Source organism: Panthera uncia, chromosome B4 (assembly GCF_023721935.1).
Source record: "Panthera uncia isolate 11264 chromosome B4, Puncia_PCG_1.0, whole genome shotgun sequence".
NCBI lineage: Eukaryota > Metazoa > Chordata > Mammalia > Carnivora > Felidae > Panthera > Panthera uncia.
Window position 1 is genome coordinate 118,016,988 of NC_064809.1, and position 18,412 is coordinate 118,035,399.

Below are 18,412 nucleotides of genomic sequence, written 5' to 3' on the forward strand. Positions count from 1 at the left end.
GGATCTACATTCTTGGATGTAGTTTTGAATCTTCTTTCTTTGCCTCTTTCAAACCTATGGTGTTTTAAACTGAGTATCCTATCTGGACTACTGGCTAGTTCCTTAAGGAATAGCTACATCTGTAACCACCTTGGAGTTGAAGCCTCATTTTAATTTTTCCCTTACTTGAAGTTTTAATTCTTTTTTAGTTATCTCATTTTTTATTAAAAGGGAATCATAGAAGATAGATAATCTGGACCTGTGCTATCCAGTATGGTAACCACAAGCTACATATGCCTATTTCAATTCGTAAAAACTAAATTTGGTTGCAGTAGTCACATTTGGAATGTTTCTTAGCAATATATGGCTAGTACTACTATACTAGACATAGCAGGCATAGAACTTTCTATCATCACAGAAAGTTATGTATGACAGTGTTGATCTTAGAGAAGCCAGGAGAAAAATAATGAAAAGGATATTCTTCTTGGTCTTTTTCCCCCCACATAAAGGGACACTGAGACTGAGAGCTTTTTTTTTTAAAAAACTCTCGCAGTCTTTCTTGATCTAGCATACAGTGTACTTGATTGCATTTGTGTTTTACAGCAGATTATATGATCTTAAATTTGACTTTGAAGTAAACATCAGGTTAGGTACTAGGGCTAGGAGATTCTGTCTGTGTACTTTTTGCCAAAGTTATTTGAAGTTCACAACAGTACGCGATGAATTATAATTTCAGATCATGTACAACTTTTGACTTTTAACCTAAATGAAGGTTTCTGAGAGGAGTGGAGTAGTAATAAAAGCACCTACAGAACAGATGAAAAAAAGTACATATTTATGAAACCTGGAATGTAGCAAGATAAAAAGAATTGGTAAATAAAAATTTACTTGTGTGCATGGTAATGTCATTGTACCTGATTGGACGTCTGTTATTATTATTATTCTGGCTTTATGCTTCCAAAACCAGTTTTTGCTAGTTTTTATTGTTTTTGAAAGACATTCATTGAAGAAACATCTCATAGTGAGTAATTCATGAAGTGCAATGAACAATTCCTAAGAGTTTCAAGAAAAGTGTAAAGTTGATTTTTTTTTTTTTTGCAACTAAATAATGTGTTTAGGCTAGGTTTGTATACAAAATAATTTTGTATGCAAAATTAAGATTTTTAAAAGCTATTATTTGGGTAAGCTTAACCAAACACAACTTGTAAACATGTTAAAATGGATAATTAATTATAGCTTCTTAGCATTTGAAGCTACTATTTAGACTTAAATACTATTCAGTTTCGTTTTTGAGTGTTCATGTAGAAGCAGCTCTTAGTTCCTAACCCTTACTCTTTCTAGAATCTCAATAGAGATGTAAGACATTTCAGGGTGACATTTATGGAATGAAAACTGTGCCTATTTAGAGTTTTAAATATAAATGTATTTTTAAGAACTTATTCAGAACAGTGCACAAATCATGAGCGTATAGCTTGATGAATGTTCATAGTGAGCACACCTGTATAACCAGTATCCAGATCAAGGAACATTGCTAATATTCATATCTTCTCGTAGTCATTACCTCTCCCCACCTTCTCTCTAGGGGTAACTGCTGTATGGTCCTTTGACACTTGAGAGTAACTTTTCCTGTTTTTGAACTTCATTTAAATGGAATCATGGTATCTGTGCTCCTGTAGTTTGGCTTCCATTCCTTAAATGTATGTTCATGGGATATATCTATGTTGCTGAACATAGCAGTTTTTCATTAATATATGGGGAACTTCTATGAACATTCTTAATGTGCCATTGGTATATATGACACATTATCTAGACATGGAATTGCTGGGTAATAGTGTTAGTGTTTGTTCAGCGTCAGTTTTTCCAGAGCGGTTGTATCCATCAGCATTTATAGTTTCTTCACATTCCTGCCAAACTTTTTTGTAGTCTTTTTTATTTTAGGTATTCTGAGCAGAGGATCTACTTTTATCTTATTTATTTAATTTGCTCACCATAAGTGTTGCTACCATTTGTCACCACACAATACTATTTACCATTGACTATGTTCCCTATGCTGTACCTTTTATCCCCGTGATTTATTTATTCTATAACTGGAAGCCTGTACCTCCCACTCTTCACTCATTTTGCCCATCTTTTCATCTGGCAACCATTAGTTTGTTCTCTGTATTTATGGGTCCGTTTCTGCTTTTTGTTTATTCATTTGTTTTGTTTTTTAGATTCCACATATAAGTGAAATCATATGGTATGATTTTCTGGTCTGACTTATTTCACTCAGCATAATACCCTCTAGGTCCATCCATGTTGTCGCAAATGGCAAGATCTCAGGGTCATTTAATTTTTGAAAATTCAGTGAAATATTCCTTACTCCTCTACTTCTGAAACTTTTATGATGTCTGATAGGTAGTTAATTACTAGGCATTGAGTTTGTTCTGCTGTGTTTCTGTTATAACTTTGTAACTGACTTTGTAGTTCTGCAGAGTAGCATGTTTAGGATTAAAATGGTATCTAAATATAGGTGTTCTTTTCAAACATATTCTTATTTCCTTTATAAAGAATATTTATTTTAGAGAGATCTCTGAGATAAATGCCCTTAATTGGATTTCATTAACTTTTCTAGTTTTTAAATTCTACTTTATTACACAAACCGTTAAAGGGAAATCTTTGGCCAAATTATATGTATCAATCATAAGTGAGAAATGGTTGCTTTGTGTATATATATATATATACGTGTATATATATGTGTATATATATACATGTATATATATATATGTGTATATATATATATATCCCTTAAAAATTGAAGTATCATCACCTTCTCTGTTAGGTAAGAATATTATAACTATCAAGGCTGCTATTATATTTAATTTATAATAAAAGCACTATATAAATATAGTTTCTGTCTCACCAGTATACCTTTTACTTCCTTTGCATAGAAAAATAACTCTACATTTTGAAATTTCTTTCAATTCTACTGTATCAACTTTGGGCATTTATTTTGGGGGAAGATTTTTTTTTTAAGAAATATTTTAAAAATATTTTTTAAGTTTATTTATTTATTTCGAGAGAGAGAGAAAGCACAAGCTGGGGAGAGGCAAAGAGGGAGAGAAAGAGAATCCCAAGCAGACTCCATGCTCAGGGCAGATCCTGATGTGACACTTGAACTCACGAACCATCAGATCGTGGCCTAAGCCGATGTTGGATGCTGAACCAAGTGAGCCACCCAGGCACCCCTGGGGGAAGATGTTTTTAAAAAAGAGTGTATATGTGGGTGTGTTTACTGTTTAAACATTCATTTATTACTATTAGGTATTTGTTTATTTTGACACAAGATTCTCTTGCCAGGAGACTACTCTTAAAATGAATTTAACAACATTTATTAATAGTCTTCTAGTCTCATATTTATGATTATTTTTTATCCAGTTTTAGAATAGACTTTTTTTTTTTAAATAAGTCAGCTTTAGTCTTATTTTTGTCTTAAAAGTTACATTTGCTGCCCTGTTTCTTTTGCTTTGACAGCTGTGTAAGCTTTAAAACACCCTCAGTTAAATGACTCTTCCTATGAAGATAATGAAGATAGACTGATTTTAAAAATATGTAATAAATATTTAACTGATATTCATTATTCTAGCCACTCTACCAAATGTAGGCTTGGACATAGTCCCTTCCTTACTGCAAAATCTACATTATGTTATACAAATGCCAGTATTCATGGGTGAGGCTTGCTGATATTGTGTAGGCAAAGGCATAATTAAATTATTATAAAAAGTTAAATGATAATAAATAAAAGTTTTAAATAAAAGAAATGATTGTAGAAAGCTGAAAGTGTTAGTCAAGTTGCTTAGGTCAATAATGACCATAGACTATCTTTAATAATTTTAAGGTGTATATCTTGTTATCTCTCAGTCTTCTTAAATAACAAGTTGTTTTTAACTTAATCTAAATAAAAATTTAGATTTTGTTTTATCATTTTGAGAAAGGAACATTGTCCCCAAATCATATGAAAAATACAGTGCATGATGGTTGTCACCACTGACCAGTCACAAAAGATCTGTAAAATAGAGATCACAGGGAATATCTATGTCTCAGAAACCATCCCTGGTGGCTTTGAGGGATAGGTTACTGGAGGTCATGATTACTATTAGGAAATCCTAGACACATTGGTGTATATCTACTTAGATTTTATTACTTAAGCTGTCTTGTTTTCAGCAAGAGTTCAATTTTGTAGTTAGCAAAGTAGCTTTAAAAAATTATAAATTAGGTTTGTATCAATATGTAGTCTACACTTTGACAAATAGTTTTTAGAGTAGGTTACTTTACGGCCATTTTTTGCTTAAAGATAGGTTGTTGAGAAAAAATACTTTTGAGTAGGTAACTTTCTTTGCCAATTTATTTTAAAGAGTATGAAGTGAATAAGTAAACAATAGAGTGCAAAAGATTGTCTTACATTTTGTTTTAGTAATTTTTGTATAAAAAAGAGCCTCAAAATTTAATTAGAGTTAACAGTTGACTCTTAAGTGGAAAATGTCCACTTAAGATACCTTCATCTTTTCTCAGCTTTTCTATATATTTGAAACTTTTCATAATGAAGAGTCAAAAAAGGTTTTAATTTAGGACAATAATGGAAAGCCTCCAGTAACTGCTTATCTTTATTGACCGCCACTGGGTAATAAACATCTGAGTGTCTTCTAGGTGTAAATCCTGTGGTGGATACAGAGGTGCTTAAAGCATGGTTTCTTTCTTTTTTTCTTTCTTTTTCTTTTTCTTTTTCTTTTCTTTTCTTTTTTTTTTTGTTGGGATGGTTTCTTTAATAAGCTTCTTTGAGAAGCTTGTAATACTTCTAAGGTGAGAGGACTTTAACACAAATGATGTCTTAACAGGGTGGGTAGTGAAGTAGCAGAAGGAGAACATAGAAGTTAGGTGATTATCTGTTCTGAAGAAAACTTTTGATATGCAGGCTAAGAGTTTTAGGAGATCAGTATGAGGTCTAAGTGTTAGTCACAACTTTGTTGAAATTGGTTAATTTCAATTGATTGGAACAAAGAGAAAATCGTTTTTTTTTTTTAATTTTTTTTTAATGTTTTTATTTATTTTTGAGACAGAGAGAGATAGAGCATGAACGGGGGAGGGTCAGAGAGAGAGGGAGACACAGAATCTGAAACAGGCTCCAGGCTCTGAGCTGTCAGCACAGAGCCCGACGCGGGGCTCGAACCCACAAACTGCGAGATCGTGACCTGAGCTGAAGTCGGACACTTAGCCGACTGAGCCACCCAGGCGCCCCGAGAAAATCGTTTTAATATAGTTGATAATCTATTCTGATCTATGTAGAAATCTTTTATCTGTGACCTAAAATAATAAATGAATGTCTGAGGGAGAGAATTTTGTGGTGTGTCTTTTTCTTTTGAACTGTAGTGTTTTTCCTTAAGAGTGGTGAAATTGCAAGTGCTCAAAGAGCCATTTCACGTGATCTTTTTTTTAAGGACTCAAAACATCTTGAAAAAATAAACACATTAAATTAGATGCATTTATAAAATGTGTTATAGCAGAATACTTACTAAAATAAGATTGTGCTCATGAATAGTGAGATAGGAACTTGAACTTCTAGGTCATTTGTTTTTAGTTCAAATTAATATTACATAATGCTCTTAGCTCTTTCTTGATAGTTCTGTGTCTTACAATGATCAAAAGAGCTAAGATTATGTATTCATATATGAGTGCTATTTAAATCTCTTAAATGATTGTTTTCCTGAAGGCATGTGTTATGTTTTACTGGGGTACTCTGTGTTTATTGGCTCTGTTATTTCTGGGGAGACAGAATGTGGCCCTTAGAGTTAAAATGACTGGATTCAAATCTTGATGTTACCAATCGTGAGATCTTTAGATAGTACATTTATCTTCTCCACAGTGTCCTTATCTGTGAGGTGAGGGTAATAACTTGTAGGATTATTGTGAAGGATGAAACAATTCCTTAAAAGTACATAAATGCTTTGGGAATGGGATGTTCAAGTTGAGTTACTAAATAGTCCCTTTATGTTATCACTTTTCAGAGACTTAATCCTCTAAGACCCTTATTTGTATACATTTAAGGAGCCTCCGACCTAAAACAAGTTGTGTTTGAGAAGTTGATTGGTTTGGGATTCTCCAGTGAATCTCTGTTAGGTAATTAGGTTGCCAGGCTAACTTGTGAAAAACAGTAATCCTTATGTAGCAGAAATAATGAGGAGAGAACAATAAAATGGAAAGATACTGTCTTAGATATTGATAGTTGAGCAGTAGTAGGTTTAATTAGAGGTTTTTGAAAGATTTCTATAGACATTCTGAAAGTCATTCAAAATCTTGCAAAGAATTTTGGAAAGCTAGCATTGATTCTTTGCTAATTTTGCTTCCAGCTTTATCATTTTTCTTTCCATTTAGGATGGAGATGTAGCATCACTGATGCATTACACAATTGTAATATATCAACTATTAATACAGCTATTTTTTGAGTGATTTGTTAAGACTGGGTAACTGGATGGGAACTATTTTTCCTTGGGTAAGAGAGAAAATGAAAGGAAGAAGATAGTTAAGTACAATATGTGCTTTTAATATTGTAGATAATAAGCTATAAATGATCTCAAAGAGTCACAGTGGGTGAGCAGCTTCCTGTACTGGTCCCATTCATTCCCAGTTACTACCCATAAGATGGGGATAGGGTGGAAGGAGAGAGTGAATATGTTATTCATATGTAAAAGGTGCTTACAAAATGGGTTTTTGTGTAAACAAGCATTTCCTGACATATATAAGCTTTCTTTCAAAAAGTGATTCAAGATTTTATAGTATACTCCAGGGTTATCATTATGAATGGCATTTTGAATTTTTAAACATTTTAGCTTTTATTTGAATTCTCGTTAAATAAGAGATTACTACATGGGATATAACCCATTACATGCACCTTTTGTGTACCAGAGTTCAAAGATGGAGATTTTCCTATGTTCTCCTTAGATGAGGGTTCTGGGTCTAATACTTTTAAAAATATTTAGATTTACTAATCATGAAGAAACCAACTTTTTGATATCAGGAAAGTATTACAGTGGTGCTATAATTTCTCTGACATTAGATTTTATTTTATTTTATTTTATTTTATTTTATTTTTAATTTTTTTTTTCAACGTTTTTATTTATTTTTGGGACAGAGAGAGACAGAGCATGAACGGGGGAGGGGCAGAGAGAGAGGGAGACACAGAATCGGAAACAGGCTCCAGGCTCCGAGCCATCAGCCCAGAGCCTGACGCGGGGCTCGAACTCACGGACCGCGAGATCGTGACCTGGCTGAAGTCGGACGCTTAACCGACTGCGCCACCCAGGCGCCCCTCTGACATTAGATTTTAGTTATTTCTATTTGTAGACTGTTGTGACACTCGGGTAAAGTTTTATTACTTCTATATACTCTTGATTAAAATTAGATACACTATTCTTTTATTAGGAAGTGGCTGTTTTTGTCTTTGATAAAAAGCTGATTGACAAATATCAAAAATTTGAAAAGGATCAAATCATCGATTCTCTAAAACGAGGAGTCCAACAGTTAACTCGACTACGACACCCTCGACTTCTTACTGTCCAGCATCCTTTAGAAGAGTCCAGGTAAATTTTTATAAAAACTTCCATAAAAGACTTGTTTTGAACAAATACTTAAAAATAATTGTATATTTAAATTCTGTCTGTATGGCATGCTGTCAGTGACAAATTCTTATAAACTGAGTGTTGAGCTCTTATGGATTTACTATTTCCCTAAAATTTACTTGTATATTATGTGTATTTACCTCTTTGGAATTTTCTTCACATTTGCTATCAATCTGTATTTGCTTACTCTGTGCTCAGCACTGCAGTAGTCAAAGTGGAAGATGCAGAAGGATAGCATACAGTCCCTGCCTGAAAGTAGCTCTCCTTGCTAATTTGCTAGAATTTTTTGTATTCTTTGCATTTATTCCCTATTTGCAGGCTATTTTTATGTATGTTTCAGGTACTCTTCTAGACATTTAACTTTCTGATATGCTCAGCATATCAGTCCGTAGCCCTCAGTTACTCTACCATTTATTTTTTTCAAGGATATCTTGGGAATTGTTGCTGAGAATGACAAGAATATGAAATTAATGTTGTGTAGCCTTAACTGGATCTTCAAGCTTATGGTGCTTTTAATGATACCCTAGCTATATAAACTTTTTCCACATTAGTCATAACCCCTAATTTCTTTCTTCCTTCCTTCCTACCTAGCAGACTGTATTCCTCTCTCTAAATTCAGAAGATCTTAACCAAATGGTTTGCCAGTTGTGTTCTGTGGACCCTGGAATTTTAAGGATGGGGAAGAACAGGCAGGTAGAGGAACAGAGCTGGCAGAGTTCCAGGCTTCCAGTCCACCTTCAGCCAGGACACTTTTGCTTTTATCTCTTTGTATATATTGGATTTCTGTGTAATTCTTACTTTGGAATCTTCAGTAATCCACTGTCACTGATCCCTCTCCCCTCAAGAGCAGAAGATACTTTCTTTCAACCCAAAAGAAATAAAACCTAATATTTACTGTGAAAACTGTACTAGATACTTTACATTTGTTTAACTTATCCGACTCTCAAAATTATATGGAAGAACTGAGGATCAGAGAGATTACTTAAGCCACATACTTATGACACCTTGATTCTTGAGCCCATATTTTTTCCCCACTGTACCATGGTGTACCTATCCAGATATATGCCCATATTTCTCTTATCACGATAATATTTTCATTGCTCTTCTTTTCATGAATAAACCCAGAAGAAAAGTGTAGTTGTTGACTCTTATGTAACATTTACTATTGTGAACTCTGTATCCCAAAGTGGACTAAGTTTTGTTTGCCACGCTTGTCCTGAGCTTTCCTAACTGTGCGTTTTCCTCTAGAGTGTATTCTATCAGCCTCTACCATGTCACCTATTAGAATCCTGCCCATATTTGTTATTTTAACTTGTATCAATGTGTCTTATAGTTCATCATTACATTTTAAGTCTCTTGAGGGGAGAAGCTCTCTCTGTAGCTTCTTTTGTAGTGACTTAAATATTACAGAAGGGATTTATGGGCAGTCATTAAGAGAGACAATTCAAAGGTTACTTTAAAGCATCTTCATTGTTAGGTTGTAAAACTGTAAAATTGATAGAAAGAGGACAACTTTAGGGTAGGAAAAAAATAACTTCCAGTTTTTAATGAATTAATGTAGAAATAATACTGGAGTTATCCAAAAGAAATGTGCTATATAGTAAAGTAATCCAGGTGAAAGCCCAGAGTTGGTGATGTATATTAAGGGTAACAGAGGCAGTAATTAAAACTATAAATAAAAGAATTTTTCAAGAGCATGAGTAGAAAGAGCAAAGTACTGAGGACAGAACTTAAAATGTAGAGGAGAAAAAAAGAGTGAGGGAAAGAAATGAGCCATCATTGTTACATAGCAGGAGAAAAACAGCACATCATGGGAGCTGAGGGAGGGAGAAGGGACCTAGTCACTGAGGACCACTGAGTAAAGAGAAAATAAGGACTAAGAAAAATTCATTACATTTGACTAGTGAGAGGTTATTATTGATAATCAGTAATTTCAGTAGCAGGAAGGCAGTTTGGAAGCTAGAAAATAGGTACAAAGGAGCCCAGTAGACAAGACATCATGTGAATAAAGTCCCATAAGAGGAACTCAAAGGAAATTTTAGAATGATGGTTTAATCACTAATATACTGAGGTAAAGTTTAGGGAAGTGAGGTCATTCATGTTAGATGAACTTCATGCTTTTTAAAGTAGAACGTGGATAATAGGTGAGTAATGGGGAAAGGGGGCCATGGAATAAGCTAAATGAGAGAACTATAAAGGAATGTCCTTGAATGCTAAAAAAATAAAAAGAGCAAGGTTAAAGTACATTATGTGACTTAGTACTGAATTTAAAAAGACTGGGGTTTTCTGTTTCTTTCCTCTGCCTATGACATAAGGAAGAGAGTAGAAGAAACTTGTAATGGTTATTAAAGGATTCATAAGGGTTTTTTCAGTAAAGGGTAATAAAGGGTGATGGTTTATTGTTGAGATAGTTGGGAGAAAGGAATCAATCATGTATGGTCAGGACTCAATACTTTGAATTTGGTGAATAAAGATGCCAGTGAGCTAGATTTGGTGTAAGTAGTAAAGGGGTAGGAGATAATGTCTAGTAAGTAGCTGTGGCTGGGGAGGTGGTTCTTGAGAAGAGGATATAGCCCTTCTCACATGTAACTGTAAAAATGATGATGGAAGTGAATATGCATGAAAAAAATAAGGGGGCTTCAGCTGAAGGGATAATCATATGGGTGTTGATGTGACCAAGGATGATGTTGGGGTCAAGACAGAGAGGAAAAAAAAAATAAGAGTAACTCAAATACATGAATCCTGGGAATTATAGAAAACTGTAGAAAACTGTAGGAAAGACTTTAGCGTATTTGATCAGTTTTCCTCCAGTACAGTTCAGCAGATGAAAGCCTGGTGTCCACTGTGTTAATGAGCTTGATGAGGGAGTAAAGAACAAGGTAGCATCTTTGTTAATGAGTGAGCAGGTGTAACTCTGTCCCTCACCCTAAGGAGCTTTGTGTTAATCTCTCACGTATACGTATATTGAGCTTCTGCATTCACTTTTACTTGAAAAATGAGTTTAAGGTGAAAGAAAAGGTACACAGGAACAGGAGAAAGATGAAACAGCAAAGGGCATACTTGCTATTAAGCATTTACAATCCAGGTGCAGAAGTTTGGTTTAGCTTTGTTACCACACTACCTTGTAGTTCTCTATTGCCAGAGCCTAAGCCCAAGTCATAAAATGTTAGCACTTGAGTCTCAAACACTTGGTAATGATAATAGCAGTAGTAAAGACTTATTGAGTTTACATGCTAGTCACTGTGCTGTGTGCTTTACATTCAGTATCTCCTTTGATCCTCGCGTAACCCTACAAGGTGGTTTTTTATCAGCATTTTACGAATGGGCAAAGTGAGTCTCAGAGCTGAGGTGTCCAAGTCACGTAGTCAGGGGATAGGGATGCTAGGACTTGAAGTTGGGTATTTGTCCATCTTCAAAGCCTGAGTTCTTTATAATTACTCTATAAAGCCTATTGAATGTTAATATCTAACGTTTTCTGAATTTCTAAATATTCTTATATATCAAGGAGCAGTAATTTAAAATTTTAAAAATTGTGACACCTTTTAAAATTATATATAAAGTAGGTAAAAGCAAAGCTGCTCTGATTGAAGTAGTTATAGAGGCCCCTGGAGCTGTTCTCTGTGCCCTTTTCTGACTTCTCTTGCTCCAGGATGGTCTGTGGGAAACTTGCAGGTTCCTTTGAGCATATTCTGAAAGTTGTGTATTATATTAATGTTGAAAATAAATCTAAGTCTACTTTCTTGTTGACCACTAATATTTTATGTACATTTGATTTTGATAATGTGGGAAAAAATGGTGGTAAATAAATCTTTTTCTTTTTTAAAACAGGGATTGCTTGGCATTTTGTACAGAACCAGTTTTTGCCAGTTTAGCCAATGTTTTAGGTAACTGGGAAAATCTACCTTCCCCTGTATCTCCAGACATTAAGGATTATAACCTTTATGATGTAGAAACCAAATATGGTTTGCTCCAGGTATGTATTTTTGTTCATCATGTGAAAAGAGTTTTTTCTTTCAAAATTGTTTTTTGGCTGTTTCAAACTTATTAGCAATATAAACTGCTTCAGGTAAACCTTTGGATCCTTTCAGTAATTTAAAACTATTTCCGTATTTTGTAGTTTTTCTACAGTTTGTTGTTAGTTTTAAATTATATTTTATTTTTTTACTTTATTTTTTAAAAATTTTTTATTTATTTTTGAGAGAGAGAGAGAGAGAGAGAGAGAGAGAGAGTAGGGGGAGGGCAGAGAGAGAGGGAGGCACCGAATCCGAAGCAGGCTCCAGACTCTGAGGTATTAGCACAGAGCCTGATGCGGGGCTTGAACTCACACACCCATGAGATCTTGACCTGAGCCGAAGTCAAATGCTTAACTGACTGAGCCATCCAGGTGTCCCAAATTATATTTTAAATTTATGAAACATAACATTGGTAACCTTTGTAGAAGGGCACTTACTGACTGGTGGTTGGGGTGGTTCCATTTTTATTTTTTTGAGTTCTAAACCTCGTTAATGCATTTCATAAGCAAACTATTAAGTTGAAGTACTTAAGTATTTAATAAAAATTAAAAATTACATCTTTAAGGAAATTATTTAATAGGCATCAAGAGATATTGTTAGCCTTTTCTTATATGTCCACTTTTTCTAATTTTCCTTTCCCTGTTTACCAAAATGAAATATCTTCAACTCTATAGAGTAAATTTGTGCAGTAGAATTTTAGTTCCTTGGGGACAGAGATCATTTTATGATTTTTTAACAGCTTTATTAAGTTATTAATTGGTATATAATAAACTTTACATATTAAAATACTATATGGTTTTATAAATTTGCCATATATACCTGTGAAACCATCGCTGCAATAAAAATAATGCACATATTCATGACCCCCCAAAGTATTCTTATACCCACTGTAATCCTTCCCTCCTACTTCTTGCTATCTTTCTATCTCTTGTCCCAGGAAACCACTGACCTGCTTTCTGTCACTATGAATTGGTTTGTATTTTCTACAATTTTCTAACTGGAATCATTTTATATGTACTCTTTTTTTTCTGCCTGGCTTCTTTCACTTAATTCTTTTGAGATTCATCCATATAGTTGTGCATATCAATAATTTTTAATTGCTGAGTGGTAGTCCATTGTATGGATATACCATAGTTTGTTTATCCATTCATCAGTTGATGGTCATTTGGTTTGTTTCTGGTTTTGGTTATTGCAAATATAGCTGCTGTGAATACTCATATACAAGTTTTTGTATATATGCTTTAATATATACAAGTTTTTGTACATATGCTTTAATTTCTCTTTGTTAAGTACCTAGAAATGGGATGGCTAGATCGAATGGTATGTATACATTTTGGTTCTTTGGAAACTTCGAACTCTTCTAAAGTGGTAATACCATTTTACATTCCTTTTTTAATTTTTTAAATTTCTTTTAATTTTACATTCCTATTGCAGTGTATGAGAGTTCCATTTTTACCACATATTTGCCAGAAGTATGGTTTGTCTTTATAATTTTAGCCATTCTAATCAGTATGCAGTGGTATTTTGTTGGGGCTTTAATTTGCATTTCCCTGATGAATAATGATGTTGAACATCTTTTCATATACTTTGCCCTCTGAATATTTTTTGGTGAAATGTCTATTCAGCTCTTTTGCCCATTTTTTGAATGGGTTCTTATTATTGAGTTTTGAGGTTTCTTTATATTTATTGTGGACACAAGTCTTTTGTCAGATACATGAGTTACAAATATTTTCTTCTAGTATCTAGTGTCTGGCTTATCTTGTTTGCTTAACAGTATATATTTTTTAATTGTGATAAAATACACATAATGTAAAATTTACTGCCCTACCATTTTCGAGTGTATAGTTCAGTGGCATTTAGTACATTCACATTGTTGTGCAAACATACCATCATCCATCCCCAGAACTCTTTGACCTTGGAAAACTGAAACTGGATCCATTAAACTGTAACTCCCCATCCCCCAACCCCACCACTCCTCAGACCCTGGCAGCCAGTCTACTTTCATTTTCTATGAATTTGACTACTTAGGTGCCTCATATAAGTGGAATCATGCATTATTATTTCTTTTTTGACCGGTTTATTTCTCTTACTATAATGTTCTCAAGGTTTATCTGTGTCATAGTGTGTATCAGAATTTCCTTCCTTTGTTAGGTTAAATAATCCATTGTATGTATTTACGGAATTATATTTATTCATTCGTTTGTCTGTGGACACTTGGGTTGCTTCCATATCTTGGCTATTGTGAGTAATACTGCTGTGAACATGGGTGTAGAAGTTTCTCTTCAAGATCTTGCTTTCAAAGTTCTTTTGGGGATATATCCAGAAGTGGAATTGCTGGATCATATGGTAATTCTATTTTAATTTTTTGAGGAACTGGCATAATGTTTTCCATAGTGGCTATACCATTTTATATTTCTACCAGTAGTGCACAAGAGTTCTAATTTCTCCATGTCCTCACTAACATTTGTTTTCTATTTTTTGATAGTGGCCATCCTCATAGTAATGAGATGGTAGATTGTTGTGGTTTTGATTTGCATTTTCTTAGTGGTTAGTGAATGTAAGCTTAGTTCACTTACCTTAGTGGTAAGTGAATCTTTTCCTGTGCTTATTATCCATTTGTATATTGTCTTTGGAGAAATGTCTATTCAAGTCTCTTGCCCATTTTTGAATTAGGTTGTTTGTTTTGTTGTTGAGTTGTAGGTGTTCATTGTATATTCCAGATATTAACCTCTTATCAGATATATGATTTGCAAATATTTTCTCCCATTCTGTGGATTGCCTTTTCACTCTTTTGATTTTGTCCTTTGATGCACAGAAGTTTTTTATTTTGATATATCCAATTTATTTTTTCTTTTGTTGCATTTGGTGTCATATTTAAGAAGTCATTGCCAAATCCAGTGTCATGAAACTTTTCCCCTGTTTATTTCTAAGAGTTTTATAGTTTTAGTCTTATGTTTAGGCCTTTGATTTATTTTGAGTTGATGTTTACATATGGTTTAAGGTAAGGGTACAACCTCATTGTTTTGACTATGGATATCCAATTTTCCCAGCACCCTTTGTTGAAACTTCCATCCTTTCCTCATTGAATGGTCTTTGTACCTTTCTCAAAAATCATTTGACTATATATGCCATTCTGTTCCATTGGTCTATATTTCTATCTTTACGCCAATGCACACTGTTTTGATTACTGTCGCTTTGTAATAAGCATCTGAACTTTTTTTTTCCCAACCATAAAATGGTTCCAAAGATTAACTGAGATAATTATATAAAAGTATCTATCAAATTAATGCCTGAAATATACAATAAGCATGCATAGGGGTTTCTTTTTCCTTATAAAGTTAGGAAAACTTTTCTAGACTTGATAAACTTTGTATATTTTATAAATTAAATTTGAGGAATAAACATTTTTTAAAATGCAAATCTTATATAAATTTCGTGGGTTTGAATGTGTTAGGACTAGAGAACATTCATCTGAGAAATATTAAGCCCCTAGTTGCTTATTATACTAGTTACTCAGGGTAAATATCAGGCAGTTAGAGGTAGCACATCGCGTCTCAGGGAGTGATGAAAAATGAAACTGAAAAGATAGAAAGAGAGCTTTTTGATGATGGGGAACACTGAAGGATTTTAAGCAGAGTAAATGACCTGGTCTGTTAAGCATTTTAGAACTGTCATGCTAGAAGAGTAGAACTTGGGGGGTAGGGAAAATGTGTGGGAAATAATTCTTACCCTATGGGGTTATTTTCAGAGTCAAATGTGTAAATTTGTAAGTACTTAGCATAGTGCTTGCTGGTAAAAATAGTTAATGATAGTTAAAAAGTCTTGGTCAAAAATCATAGGAAGTACTAGAGGTATAGAGTGATGTTATGCAGAATTAGAATAGGCCCAGTTGACTGACTATGGGGATGGGAATTGAGAATGGTGTGGAATCTTATGATTTCCCACACTTATTAAGAGGTTAATATGCCATTATTTGAAGTAATTTACCATCTGGGACCTACATAGGTTCAGTGACTTGCTCAAAGTTGCAAGACTAGTAAGTAATGAAGTGGGGACAGGAATTCAGATATCTTCTAAAATAGTACTCTTTACATTCTTTACTGTTGACTTGTCTTCATGTTGAAACTGTAAGGGATTTTTTTTTAGAGAATTTGTTTTTGTATTAAATCATTAAGCAATATTTATTGGATAGCTGTATGTCTGGCACAGTTCTGGATGCTGAAAGTATGGCAGTAAAAAAACAGACACAAATTCCTGCTTTTCAGAACTTACATTCTCACGGGGAAGAGAGACAATAAAATAAGTAAATATATTAGATTATGATAAGTGCACATGGAGAAAAAAGGTAAAGAGGGAAGAGGATGGTTTGGATGTGGAGGGAAAGGTTGCACTTTTGGATGGAGGTAGTCAGGAAATCTATAACTGAAAAGGTGACATTTGAGTAAAGACCTGAAAAAAGCAAAGAAGCAAACCATATAGATATGTAGGGAAAGAATGGTCTGGGCAGAAAGAACAGCAAGTGCAGAGTCCCTGAGACAGAATCATGCATGCCATGTTCAAGGGATAGCGAAATACCTGGAGTGGTGGAGACGAGTAAATAAGAAGATGAGTAGTAGGAGACAAGGTCATGGAGTTAATGAGCGGTTAAGTCCTGTTATCCCTGAGAGCCAGAGAAATACTTTGAATTTTACTCAGAGAGAAAGGAAAGGTCTTTGGAAGTCTTTGAGTAGGAAAGTGACTTGGCATGGTAGCTACTTATTGAGAATTAAAGTATGTAGAAGAGTAAGAACAGAAACAAAGAGGTGAAGTAGGTGACTGTTATAGTAATACAGGCCAGAGATCATGATGGTCTAGAGTAGGGAAAGTGGTAAGACAGGATCAGATTCTAAATGTATTTTAGTAGTAAAGGTATTGTGCTTTGCAGATGGCTTTACTGTATAAGAAAAATAGAGTAGTGCAGGATAACTCAAAAGTTTTTGAAAATGGAAAAATGAAGTGGCCATTAACTGATACAGGGAAAAGACTACAAGAGGAGAGAACTGAATTGTAGGGGAAGCTCAGTTTCAGATTCTTCTAAGATTGAGATGCTTGTAAAACATTCCAGGAAAAGAAATCGAGAAGGCAGTCAGATAATCAAGTCTGGACTTTAGAAAAGAGGGCCAGGCTGGAGAGAATTTGGGAACAGTCAACATATAGATGGTATTGAAAGGTATGAGAAAACTGTGAAAGATTACATGGAAACTTCAGATGTCCAAACATTGAGTCCAGGAGGTTGGGGTACTGAGGAGGAACCAGCAGTGTAAACAGACTGAAAAGCAGCAGCCAGTGGAGTTGGGGAAAAACCTGGGGGAATGGTGTCTTGGAAGTCAGGGAGCTTTAGTTTGCCAAAATCTACTCCTGGAAACAGAAATCCAGTCTTCATTTTTGGTTAACAGATTCCATAGTAGTCTCAGGTACAGATATAAAAATTGCCTGATACTAATCCAGCCTGAGAATGAGTGAGCATCAATTAATATTTGAAAACTAAGCACAATACTTTTCAGAAAAACTGAACTTCAATATGAAGTGTAAGTATGTAAAAATATTAAGAATTAGAATAAAATTGACAAAGGTGTCCCTTGATACTTACTATCTGTATCTTGGGAACCAAAGATTCCTTCATTTTTCAAACATAGGAACTTGATAAATTTGGATAGCAAAGTGCTTTTAAATTCTTTTCTTTTGCTTATATGGATATAGAAAGGAACTTTAATGAAGAGTGTATTCTGGTTTTATAAATGGGTTTTCCCACTAATGCTTTGATCGTTGTGGCAACTGAGAATATCTTCTCTTTTGCATTTATGATTAAATTAATGGTTACCTGCATGTAAAAAAAATCTTCTATTGGAAGAAGCAGCAATTATGATTTTTAAGAGACATTTTATTATTGTAATTGAAAGGAATTTTATTTAATGTAAAAGTGTCTTTTTCCCCCTGTTTACAGGTTTCTGAAGGATTGTCATTTTTGCATAGCAGTGTGAAAATGGTTCATGGAAATATCACACCTGAAAATATAATTTTGAATAAAAGTGGAGCCTGGAAAATAATGGGGTTTGATTTTTGTGTATCATCATCCAATCCTTCTGAACAAGAGGTAATGAAGGTTTTAAATCTTCTAATTTTTTTTAAAAGATTTTATTGTAAGCAGTTTCTACACCCAACATGGGGCTCGAACTCACAACCCTGAGATCAAGAGTCACGTGCTCCACAGACTGAGCCAGCCAGGTGCCCTAGTCTTCTAATTTTTTTAAAGCTATGGAAATTTGTGATGCATCTGGAATGTACTAGAGAATTTGCATGCCTGATAAATGTGTAGAAATAGGCTATGTGGTACAATGTATGTTTAAATGTTTAACTTTATAGAAATTTCTAGTGTTCATTTTACCTAAGAGTATTCTTCAGCTTGGTAATTCCACAGTAATGTTACCTGAGTAAAGGATGCTAGAGTTAAACAAATCTGAGAACTGTTGGGCTAAGTAGGCTTTTTTTTCCGTAGGATGTCAAATACACTAACAAACATTGTGAATCTCTAGTAGTGTTTTCCTAATTTATTGGACTACAGAATCTTCTATAGGGAGCATGATAACAACAGTAGCAGTGATAATAATAGCTAACGTTTATTGAAGCACTTTACTAAACACTTTTTATGTATTTTCTTAACCACAGTTGGTGAGATACAGGAATAATATAGATGACTAAGTTAGGCTCATAGAATAAAATAATCTGCCT

At 34.1% G+C, this 18,412-nt stretch overlaps 1 protein-coding gene across 1 annotated transcript in view; it reads left to right on the forward strand.

The window, feature by feature from the left end:
- Positions 1-18,412, forward strand: part of SCYL2 (SCY1 like pseudokinase 2) — a 71,658-nt gene that overhangs the window by 18,709 nt on the left and 34,537 nt on the right. Inside the window, exons 3-5 of the mRNA XM_049626150.1 lie at positions 7,435-7,592; positions 11,460-11,604; positions 17,628-17,777. Coding sequence (XP_049482107.1) covers positions 7,435-7,592; positions 11,460-11,604; positions 17,628-17,777 — 453 coding nt within the window. The remainder of the gene's footprint in view (positions 1-7,434; positions 7,593-11,459; positions 11,605-17,627; positions 17,778-18,412) is intronic.